The sequence below is a fragment of the Mirounga angustirostris genome, unplaced genomic scaffold (genome assembly GCF_029215605.1).
Source record: "Mirounga angustirostris isolate CCGP_5_RB_7025 unplaced genomic scaffold, mMirAng1.0.hap1 SCAF_10, whole genome shotgun sequence".
In the NCBI taxonomy this organism is placed as follows: Eukaryota; Metazoa; Chordata; class Mammalia; order Carnivora; family Phocidae; genus Mirounga; species Mirounga angustirostris.
In genome coordinates, this window is record NW_026991718.1 from 23,635,190 (window position 1) to 23,647,753 (window position 12,564).

At 45.1% G+C, this 12,564-nt stretch overlaps 1 protein-coding gene across 1 annotated transcript in view; it reads right to left on the reverse strand.

Moving 5' to 3' along the window:
- The window catches only part of ALK (ALK receptor tyrosine kinase), a 688,728-nt gene that overhangs the window by 460,905 nt on the left and 215,259 nt on the right, over positions 1 to 12,564 (reverse strand). Inside the window, exon 3 of the mRNA XM_064572054.1 lies at positions 7,785 to 7,949. Within this exon, the coding sequence (XP_064428124.1) occupies positions 7,785 to 7,949 (165 nt within the window). The remainder of the gene's footprint in view (positions 1 to 7,784; positions 7,950 to 12,564) is intronic.

Here is a 12,564-nt window from a genome sequence, read left to right on the forward strand (position 1 = left end):
TTATCTTACAGATTAGGGCCTAGAGATAAAGGGACATCCTTTATAGCAGATTTGGGATGGAGAGCCCTTCTCCCTCCAACGCCTGTCCTTCTTTCTTACTCCACATGCCCTGTGGGCAGGGTTATGAAGCTTAGGTAAGGAGGGGTAGAATCTTCACCAGGCAACCATAATCCATTCCTTCCCAGTGAAGGCTTCTCTTAGAAGGCAGAGGTAATACCATGGGAGAGGCCTGTCTTGACAGAGAGGACTTCACAGACCCCCTGCAAGTATTCTGGCTCATTAAGGCAAGTCCCTCTGGAATTCAAGTGCTGCCAGCTTGGCACCAGGATCTCATTAAAATGAAAGACTCACAAGTCACAGCTTGTTGAAGGGTTTGCTCAAGGGTCCGGATTCAAGGCCCAGTGACTTCATTGCTCAGGAGATGAGGCACACATTTCTGCAAGCAGCACCAGAGAGCTCACGTGGCCTCTCATGATGAGTTCCAGAAAAGGGGCAGGGATAAGAGGCTACCAATCCCCCCAGCAACCTTACTATGATGAGAAGCTGGCTCAAATGAAAGGCAGGACCATCCAGAAATCTTCTGCAAAAATTCAATTGAAATAGAGCATGCCACTCCTGCTTATAATACTGCACTTGGTCGCTGGGTACATTCTTGAACCTGATGCGCATTTGGTTCCCACAGTTAGCCTTGCCCACCCTTCAAGGACAAGTCAAGCGAGGGTGGTGATGAGAGGATTTTGGGGCCAATGTGAATGTACGCCCCCCAAGCAGGCAGAAAAGCAACCTGCTTGTCCATCTACTTGTCTATCCCACCATAGTCAGCAGGGCTGGCTTTTTTGGTGGTGGTTGTGCCAGAAAATAGTTAACATGCTTTTTTTTCTTACCCCCCCCCAAAAAATCTAAAATAATTCAATAGAACATAGCCTCAAATGAGAATTTTTGTATTAAAAATATAATAGTATGTTTTATCTTATTATAAAAGCAAAGTATGCTCATGGACTCAAGTTTGGAAAAATACCAAAGCACACAGAAAAAAATATAAATCACTGATAATTCAGTCTTCTAGAAATAACTTCTACACTGTGTTGGTATTTATAGACTTTTCTCCGTATATACATAACTTTGTTCCTCTTTTACGGAATAAGATATATCAAACAAGTTGTTTAACCTGGTTTTAATGGGCCTTGAATACTTTCCCATCTTTTTAAACATTTTTACATAGCATCAATGGAATGGCAGCATAATATTTAGGTGTACTATATTTTATTTAACCAATTCCTTATTGTTTGAGTATTTAAGTGATTCCTAGTTTTTCACCATCATAAACACCACCAAGACAGCTTTTTAGATAAACCAGTGGGAAAAATTTGGTTGTGACCCTGTTCCTTAAGTCTGTCAGGTGGTCTGTAGAGAAAGGTATCTTCTGAGTCTTGAGGCTTGAGTGTGTACTATTAGTTGCACTCAACCCAGAAAGTGATTTCCTTCTTCTTTAAACCATGTAGAGTCTGAGAAAAGAGACTAAATGGTCTTTGAAACTTAAGAGGCAGAGAGACCACCAGAGCGAGACCCATCTAGCTTGAGTATATTGCATATATTGACTATATACATAGTAGGGGTTCATGCTCAGGAATATTTTACTGATGAGGCATAAAATAAAGTTTAGAGATCATTGCCTTAAAACAGTAACTTCACAGTGGAGCAAGCAGCATAGGAAGGGAGCTCTCGGGGGCTGGAGCCCAAGAACACTTGGCATCAACAGTCCCCCTTTGATCATCCCGTTTGAATGAAATGAAAAGAAAAAAAGATTGTTCTGTCCCAGAGGATGTGTGTGTGTGTGCGTGCATGTGCATCTGTCATTCCCACCGTGTTTTTCTTCTGTCCCAGTTTGCCTTTCTCTCCTAACCGCCCTCTCAGGATCAACACCCGAAAACCAGAGGTCTTCGCTAAAGGCTGCTTATACAAAGGGAGGTGAGCAATTACTGACTCTGCCATGAACCAGATCACCTTAAAGGTGACCACTAAACCCTGTGGGCAGGAAGCAGCTGACCTTAAGCATGCATTAGCGCATCTCACCTCTGCAACAGCGCGGGCGCGGGCCGGGGACCAGAGGGTGCTTCCAGGGTGTGCTGTCAATGATGTCCCAGCCCCGCAGCTCCTCCCAACTCGATCTCACTGACAGCCTATCCTGTTATCTCCACCCTGTCCTCACCTATGGACCTTGCTCTCGGAAAGAGCCGTAAACCCACTCATGTGTAGGTATCCACCACCAAAGAGGCTAATTTATGAGGTCCCGCTTGGTCAGCCAATAAAGCCCGAGCAGAAATGGGTGGCTAACGATGAGTTTCACTGGTGAAGGAGGAAGTGCTAGGCAGACTTTCATCACTCCAGTTACCTGTCAACACGACAAAGGGTTAAGGGCAGAGCAGGAGACTTACAGCCAGCTCAGTCCACCAGCTGCAGCCCCCAGTGACTGCAGGTACAAAGGGCGATGTATCCCGAGACGGAGGGCCCATCAAGTTTACACCTGCAGCTCAAAATGTGGCCCAGTTTCCAGGGATGCAGTCAATCTGCGAACTGTTCAGAGACTCTTTTAAGGATGTTGCAAACCCTTGAGGCAGGGGAAGGAATTAAAGGAAAGAGGAGAAATGCTGGCATTAATCTGGGCTCCTCTAAAATCACCTAACCTGATTTCCAGAAGGATCTAAGAACCCACAAGTACACAGGGAGAGACACACAGGATCCACAGGCCAATCCACACACACGGGAAGAAAAATCAATGTGTAGTAGGTTGAATCCGGTCCCCAAAAGATACGTACAAGTCCTAATCCCTGGTGCTTGTGAAAGTGATCTTATTTGGAAACAAGGTCTTTGCAAATGTAATGAAGGATCTTGAGATCATGCTGCATTTAAGGTGGGCCCCAAATCCAGTGACATGTGTCCCTATAGGAGACAGATCTGAGACTCAAGGAGAATGCCATGTGGAGTTGAAGCCAGGGATTGGACTGATGCATCTACAAGCAAAGGAGCACTGAGATACCAGCAGCCACCAGAAGCGAGGCAACCAGGCATGGGATGTATAGTCCTACAGAGTCTCCAGAATGTACCAACCCTGATCACACCTTGATTTCAGAATGCTAGCTTCTGGAACTGGGATAAAATCAATTTATGTTATTTTAAGCCACCCAGTGTGTGCTTATTTGTTACAGCAGCTACAAAAAACTAATGCACAAGGGTACAACAGAAGTGGACCGAAAGGCTGAATGGACCCCACTTTGTAATACCCTTATCGTCGTAGCCACATCATTAGCCATTCCAGAACTCTAGGACAGTGCTTCTCAGCCTTTTGAAAACCAAGCCTTCTTCTTCCTCTTCTTCTTCTTCTTTTTTTTTTTTTTTTTTTGTGCCAGTATAGTTAACATACAGCGTTCCATTAGTTTCAGGTGTACTATATAGTGATTCAGCACTGCCACATCAGACCCCATGCTCATCACAGCAAGTGTCCTCCTTCACCCCCATCATCTGTTTCACCCATCGCCCCACCCACCTCCCCTCTAGTAACCATCAGTTTGTTCTCTATAGTTAAGAGTCTGTTTCTTGGTTTCTCTCTCTCTCTCTCTCTTTTTTACTTAAACTCCACATATGAGTAAAATTATATGGCTAGAGAGTATAATGCTAAGCCAAATAAGTCAGTTAGAGAAAGACAAAAACTGAACCAAACAAAGATTTGAGAATCAGTTCTCTGGAAGAGAGTTGAGCTGATACAGGAAGGGGGTCAAGCCTCTCCCAGCTGACTCTCCTCCCATTCTTCCTGGGTATGCATATGACTGGGGGGTTGTGGAGGGGCTTGGCGGTGAAGCTGCTAATCTGTTTTCCATTTGAAAGCTAGGGTTCATGCTGGAGACTAAGATCTTGTCTTGCTGGAAAAGAAAAACGTGACCACATACCAAAAGACCGACCGGAAGTAGTAGATGTCAAACATGCCCCTGGCACTTCTTAAAAAGTCATAGAATGCCTCAACCTGATGATTCCTCAAGATTTTATTAATTTATAATATTGTGTTCCATCAAGATCATCACTTTTTATTATCTTGCTGCTCTGAATTGTATCTTCCTTATTATTCTCAGTTACAGGGGCTATAAATTAAAATCATTCAGAATTTATACTCTTACAGTTCATTATCTATGATTGGTATTATCTCACTGCCTTTTTCTGGTCTTTCTATATCCCCTGACAAGAAATATTGCAGTGGAGTCTAAATACCATCCAACCAATAAATGTTGAGCTTTAAGAAATCCCTATTGACTACACTACCCTAAAGGGCACCCCATCACTCCTTATCTCCACCACCAGCATCCTTTCTGCCAAAATGACAGAGAAAGTGAGATTCCAAAGAGTTGGCCATTAGGACTGAGATGTAGGCCCTTGCTCTGGCGCAGTGCAAACTGGGCATGTCATTTTCTCTCCCTTCACCTTCACCTCTTTCCCTGACAGTCAAGAAACACTAAAATACATCAGCTTGCTTCATGAGGAGCAACTCTACTTCAGATAGTGATATAATCAGTTGAAGCAAAAAGCAATGAGCGGCCCATTACTAGAGGTTCTGAGCACCTACCAGTGACATTCTAGAAGTGTTCCTAGGAAGGCTCGGAGGCTACTCCCTTGTTTCTGAGACCGATATGAGTATAGGTCCCTCCATTCGACCCCAGGAAAAATCAACACCGGTTTCTGACAGTGGTGAGATTCTCTCAAGCTGTGTTTGGATGTGTTTGTTCACTGAAGAACCTGATGAGGTGGACTGGTGTATGGGCAGTGGTTTGGTCATGGCTGTGCACATCATCGTTCTTAGTGATGCATGCTACCATGCTAGGAAGAGTGTTTTTCAGACACATGGAAGCTGGCAGTACTCACTAAAATATGACTATTCCAATCCTGACTGATTTAATAATGGGAAAAGGTCTGTATTCAGTGTGGGTACTGGCCCTTGGGACGCAGCTATAAAAACTAAAGGCACTGATATATTTCCACATTTGGGAACATTGAGGAATGAGTGCTTATTTTTTAATTCTCTCCTGTTCTTCTTCTTTTTGTTTTTCTCCTAGTACTTGGGTATCATGCAGATGCCAGAGATCACAAGATAGCAGATCAAGGAAGAGAAACAGGTCAGAGAGTGGCAATGTGCAATCTTTTGGCGCTCTTCTAAAAATTGCTTAAAAACTTAAAAAGCACCAACTTTCAAATGTACTGAGTCTGACTCCTACAAAGTCTGAGAACAACTGCTACTTGTCCCTCTCTCCTGATCTCACTGAGACGTGCTCACAATTCAATAGTCATCAAATAAAAAACCTACAAGGACCAAAAGTGCAGGTCTTGCCAGGACCGCTTCTAGAGGCTGGGGAGGAGGCTCTAGAGCCATCCCTAGGGATGGGTGAATGCGAGTAAGTCTGAAAGGGGGTCTGCATCAAGAGTATAACAAACCTAGCTCTGCCTCAGCATCACCTGAGAAGCTTCTACAAACATTAAAAAAAAAAAAAAGGAGGGAGAGAGAGAGTCTCATGGAAATTACAGCTCTGAAGAAATACTAGATTGCATCCACCAGCTGGACAAAAATGACCAAGTCTGACAATATCAGGGACAGGTGAGGATGTAAAGTCCTGGGGAGGAATACTAACACACCTCACTAGTGGGGGTATAATTTGGTACCACCACTTGGGAAAATAGGTCGGCACTATCTATCGAAATGGAAGCTGCACCCCATGTCCCAGCGATTCCACTCCTCCTCTCTGCTTTAGGGAAACTCTTGGGCACGCACATGTGCCAAGAGGCGTGTGCAAAAATGCTTACAGGAGTGCTGCTGGTAATAGCAAAACCATAGAAACAACCCAAATGTCTAAGGACAGTAGAAGAGATAAATTGTGGTACTTCCATGCAGTGATTGAAAACCAAAAGAACCACAGCTACGAGCATCAAAATGGACAAATCACAAAACAGCAACATTATCTCATTTATGTAATAGGTTACAAACCTAATCGATACGTTGTTTGGGGCTACATGCATAAGTGGTAGGTCATAAGGAAAAGCAAATGAACAATGAACGCAAAATAGGATAGTGGTTACCTCTGAGGGAAGGGAGAGATTCTGGCTCTAGAAGGGTGACAGAAGAGGCTGTAAATGGACTGACAACATTCAAATTCTTACGCTTGGTGCTGAGAGCACAGTGTTGATTTCACTGTGATCATCAATCCATGCACACATGTTCTACTTTGTTGCACATGCTAGATTTTATAATAAAATTTAAAAATATACAGATTTCCAGGGTTCATCTCAGATCCTTCAAATCAGAATCACAGACTGTGGGGTCTAGGCACTACTTTGTATAAGCTCTCCGAAGATTCAGATGCACTACAGGGTTAAGAGCCACTCACCTACACAACACCATGACCCCTACCCTGGGCAATATGCATCAGTAACCAGGTGAAAGCAGCTTAAAATATAAATCAAGGTCAAGCAATTTGAAAAGAGTCATAAAAACAGAAAAAAAGGTCAGCCTGGGAGAGTGTGTAGAAAGGAAGAGCGTCTCCCAGTTCAGGGTTTGAGGCTACTATAGCAGCCTGAGGGCATCAGCTATTTCCATGCCACTTCCAAACTCCCCCAGAACTTAATTGAGCTCTGTCCCCATTAGGTTCACAGTAGCATGAGCCTGAGATCATTGCCCCTTAGACCCGGGCCCAGGGTAGGCTCTCGCAGTAGCTTTAGCTGCAAAGACAGAAACACAATGCGGTAGAAAGTGTCCTTGTCTAGCACTCATCACCGGACATCCAGACCTGGACCAGCATGGACCAGCTGTGTGATCTTTAGCAAGTCGCTTCCCCTTTCTGAGCCCCTGCCTTCTCATCTGGCCTGCCTCTCACAACATTGGAATCAAATGAGACAGTGTAGGTGGAAGGGCTTTGCAAAATGAAAGTATGACTCTGAATGTTCTGTAAGTCCATCAACGCACCAGTGGTTATTTCTTACTATGAATCAGAAACATAGGCTGTCGATTCTGGATAAGTAGAGTTTCCTGGATCCAAGGAATGTGGAGCTCTAAGATTTGCCAAAGTGAGACCTGAAGGCAGGACTAGGGCTTAGTGTCTCCACCTCTATCTCTAAAAACTCAGCAAATACTTAACAAGTACCCACAACTTACCCTGTCCTACCTTCTCCCATCCCTAATAATTCAGAAAGGGATGTTCATTAATAGCTCAGAACTACTGGAAGCAACTTGCAAAGCTACAACACAGCCTGAATATTCATTAATGGCTTTGAAATGAACATTTAACACAGTTACACCATACATTCCGAATTAGAAATGCCAGATGTAGCAAGTAAAAAGGGAGGGCCCTCAATTACATTTGAATTTTTTAATATAATTAGAAATTGGAACAATTTTTAAAGTGTAAGTATGCCCCAACGATTGCATGAGATATACTAAGAAACCATTCATTGTTCACCGGAAACTCAAATTTAACTGGGTGTCCTGGCAACTCTATTCCTCACAAACAGATCAGCACTTTCTCCTACATCTGTGTGAAAAAGAGTTATAAAATCCTATTTCCTTCTCTTGGTGAGAGAGTAAAAGGCCGGCTTGATCCTTGAATCCTATGGATGGCACAGGTATTAGAAGCAGGTTTCAAAGGAAACAGGTGAGAGCAGAGCCAGGGAAGCCTCAAACCTGCTAACAGAAATGGACATCCAAGCCCCATCCTGGCCCGGCCGGGACACTCTGCGGCGGCCCCTACACTTACCTCGGGGCATCTCCTTGGAGTGCTCTGTCTCGGGCCCGTCCAACAGGTCCATCTGGGAGGCCTCCTCAGAAGGGACGCGGCGCCAGGACCAGCTCTGGTTGCCAAGGTCGTGAAGGGGTGGGGAGTACTCCAGCTCGCAGGGGAATTCGAAGCTGCACTCCAGACCTGCAAGGACAGCCAGTGGTCAGTAGGGCAAACTGTCTCCCCAAGGAGACCTTCCAGCCCCACCACCCCTCCGCTCCAGGAGGGAGGCCTTTATCTCATCCACAGCCCTCACTCTATCTGGGGCGTCCGGCGGTCAGGTTCACAGCTGGCTCGGCTCCATATGGCTTAAAAGGGTACCGAGAGAGAGAGGGGGAAAAAAAAAAAGGAGTTCCTTGTATAATTCAGGTTAAGGGAGGTATCTTCAGAGAAGGCAGGTGAAAAAAGAGCTAACAGGTGGGTCTTGGAGAAGCTCTGCATCGTGGAATGTTGCCTGGTGATATGAGAGGGTCTGAGGCCACATGGCTGGATGTTGGCTTTGCAACCAGATAGGTCTGCCTCTAAGTCTGGGTTGAGAAAATCAGCCTGTGGGGCCCCAAATTTCCTCACCTGTACATTGGGGATGATAACACCTACCTCTAGAGATCGCTGTACGAGCTAGTAGGATAATGTGCTATCTGTGTACATGAGCCTGTCTACAGTAGATGCTCAGGAAAAATCCTGGCGAGGTTCTGCCCTACCTGAGAAGAGAAGGCCAAAGGGAACTCACTCAGGCCTTACTCCCAGCCCTGGCTGCCAGCCAACCATCTATACTTCGGCCCCCTCCACACAAGATGGCCAAGGGTAGGACAGCTAGTCTGGACTTATTGTCTCTTGAGGAAGGGCAGGCAAGGTTACTGGGTAAAGGGGAGCGAGGGGGCAGGAGGAGGCTGTGCCCTGGGACTTTTTATGACCTTTGACTCAGGCTACTTGTGTCCAAACCATTCCATGTTTGCCCTAATTTTAAGATACCCTCACCTTCTCCTTCCCCTTCCTCAGTGTGCATTACCCAAAGTGGCTGAAGTGCTTTGTACCCTGTAGGGGCCCAAAGCTCACTGATGGGTAAGTGAAATGTGTGCCAAAGTGCAAGTTATTCATCTACATTTTACTTCATTTTTTCCCCTCAGCCATGGGGATGTGAAGAAAAGGAGAATGTGATATGAAGGACAGACCACTGGACTAGCAGATGGGGACTTTGGTTGGTGTCCAGGCTCGGACAGTCTCTCCTCACATGTGGCACTTGGTGCCCTCAGCTGCGAAACAGGGGTTTAGACCAGGTGACGGGGAAAATAGATGCCCAGTGAGGCCTGGGTTCCAACTCCAGCTCTACCACCAATGTGCTGGTTCCCTTGAACAAGACACTTAACCTCTCTGGGCCTCAAGTTCCTCAATTACAAAATGAGACCTAGACTAGATGTTTTCTAAAGCTCCTTCCTGATTTGACTTCTTAAAGATTCCTAAGTCCTTGTTCTCAGAAGGGTTACAGCGAATTTGATAAATCAGTCTGCAGGGTGGTGCTACTGGGTGCTAACTCCCAATTATCATTTTGCATTTTAACAGCTGCTTCTGGGGCTATTGCTACCTTGACCTCCAAGATGAGCCTGCTGTTTAGAATTTCTGAAGACAGAGGAAAAGTGGGGTCAATTCTAGTGCAGGCAGCCGGCCGTCACTGGGTGGTCCCTTAGTCACACACATAGTCAGCTAAGCCCTGCCCCAGAGTGGGAGTAAAATAATTCCCATTGACACTAGCCAAACTCAGTTTAGGTGGTGGTGGTGGGGAGTGAATCCTCCAATTACACTTCTATTAAGTATCTTTCTGCTTCTCAGCCTGTAGAGGCTTATGTACCAGCTGCTTTCCACGAGCCGCCATCTTTCTGGTCCTAAGGTTAATACCACTCGCCCTTTCACAATGCAGACAATTCACCTTTCTAATGGCAAGCTGAAATGAGCAGAGCTAGCCCTGTTTGAGTTGATGTGCCACTTGCTGCCTACATATTTTATCAGCTTTGAAGACTTTCTACCTTCCCCTGGGGGCTGAGCTGCTGCTGTATCCATGAATTGTAGGCTGCCTTACTCTTCAAGACTTAGTACTTGCCAGCCACCTGGTTTTGACTGCAGAATGCAAGGAGAAAACTGATCCAGCATTTTGTACTTTGTAGCACAACAATTATAATGAAAAGTGTAGCCACTAACCTTGGCTCTTCTGAAGAGGGTCAAAAGGATCCATCCATATTAGCTAATGATCAAGTCAAAAGATTGGAGAGAAAGGTATTGGCTGTCCCCATTCCACACCGACAAAGGTGACTTTCCCAAAGCTTCCACGTCTACGGCCCATCCTCTATCTTGATTTTTCTCCTCCAATTAAAGTCATCCTATCTCTATCTGGGACAGAGGTGTGGCATGCAAGGTCAGACACTGTCTGGCGCATATTAGATGAACAGACCACAGAAACCCAGCATCAAGCATCATCCATCCTGGGATCTTTGACTCTGAACAGTTGGAGAACTGGCCGTGTTTGGACCAAACCCTGCCTAGTGACATAAGCTAGACACGTGCTCCAATTATCAAACAGGTTCATTTTGAAACTCTGGCTCTGAGGCAGCCTCCCTTTAGCTGTCAAAGCCACACTCTTTGGTTTTAAATAGAAAGGAAGTTAACATTACTGTTCATTGTGGGTGAAACTGAATTGGGCTTTCCTATATTCCAATTTAATTTCCCATAATTAATTTCCTGCACTAGCCCCAGTCCTTTCAAGAAATAACACCTGGGACTCGTCATCTGTAAAACCACCAGGTTAAGGATCATGTTCCTCAGGGCGTGTTCTGAAGTTGGAGAACTAGGATGCTTCTTGCATCTTTCTCCTTAACCGTCCTCTACCCAGGCCTTGTAGGATAAGGACTACCGAATCTGTTTTACAGACAGGACTCAGAGGGATCCAGGGTGTCAGTGAAGGGGTCAGCTTTAAGCAATCCAACAGCAGAGCCAGGTCCACACCCAAGGGAAGGCGTGGGGAATTATATTCACTGAGTCCCAGCTGTCTCCAGAGACTGCGAGGTGTTCTTCTTGTGTCACTACATTTAATCTACAGAAACACACCGAAAAGTAGATGATGGATTCTCTCTACAGATGAGAAAATAGAGGCTCAGAAAGTTTACTCTACTTGCCCAAAGATCAAAGGATCAGCCTAAGGCAGAACCAGAATGTGACCCAAAGCTGGATAATGATGAAGATCCAGGCATTTTTCATCACACCTCCACAGTTTCAAAATCTCAATCCAGGGCCAACCGAGTAAATTAAATAATATATAAGACACCTGTGAAGTGTTATATTTTAGTTATTATTAGACCCAAAGTCTGCAGTCTCTTCATATCTGCAACAGCTTGTCCTCTACCCTAAGGCAACAGATCTAGATTTCCTCTCTGTCAGGCCTATTTGGCAAAGTGACCATGACCTTCAAAAAAATCCAGAGATCTCAACCTTATTTTACCTATCAGGACCCAGGAGAATCTAACCATTGAAAAACAGCAATGAGAAAAAGACATATTTTCCAGAACCTGCTGATCACATAGTGGAATGAGCAATGAAAAACAACGAAGAAAAACAGCAATAAGAAAGACGTACTTTCCAGAACCTGCTGGTCACATAGTGGAATGAGCAATGAAAAACAATGAGGAAAAACATTAATGAGAAAAAGACATACTTTCCAGAACCTGATCATTGCTACTCACTTTCTAGTTACTTGAATCATGAAAGAAGGTTAAGGTAATGGAATCTTCTGTAAACAGTTTTCCTGCTGAGAAGGGATATCAAGAGCTGTGGAGGTAGAGCAGTGAGGATGTTTCCAGGCTGGGTCCTGCACGTAGCAGCTGAGAGACCCCAGCAAGTCTGCTCGCCTCTCCATGCCTAGTTTTATGCATTTGAAGAAAACGAAAGAAATATATCTTCTATTCTGCCCTCCGGCTCTGAAGGTCGGTGATTCTACAGGGCAAATGCAATCAAACCTACAGACCATCAGTCATTTTCACTCTGCCTACCTCTGAATGGGGGTTTGTTGTCACCCCCAGAAGCAGATTCCCCATGAAGTGAGACGAAAGTGCATCACACTCAATGGGGACTCAGTTTACCTCAAGATCCTCAAAGAATTAAGAAGAAAAGCTCAGGTAAGACTCTTCCTGGATGAGTAAGTGTGAATGTATGTGTGTGTTCATGAATTTTTATCAGTTTGTACCTATATTCTGAAACCTTCCAGGGTATGAGTCACATTTCAAAAACTGAATTCATTAACAGTTAGCTTTAAGGCACTGTTCTAGTCTAAAAGGCAGCCATTCAGAAGAAGGTTACAGAAACAGATCAGAAAACCCTGTGGTGGCCCTGCCTGGAGGGATGCCCAGTTCCCTTATCAAATGCCCTTGGCTGCAGAGGAGTTGGCCATGACCACACACTGAGTCTGAGGGGGGACATCTAGCCTCTAGGAATGTGTGAGACCACCCAAGCAGTCATGCTAAGGCCAGCGCCAAGGAAGCCACCTTGGCTAATCAGCAGAGATGGGGGTCTTCCCAGGCTGAGCTGCATAAAGGAGATGCCATGAAAGTTCCAGGCACCATCTACAACGCCACATAAAGGTGATAGGGAGACATGATGTCCTTTGGACACTCAGGTCTTCCGTGGGGTAGGCTTAGAAAATCCAACAGTCCTCCTTTGTAGACTGATCCAGACTCACCTCAGGTTCCAAAAAGCTCCTTTGGATCAAGGCCTTTTG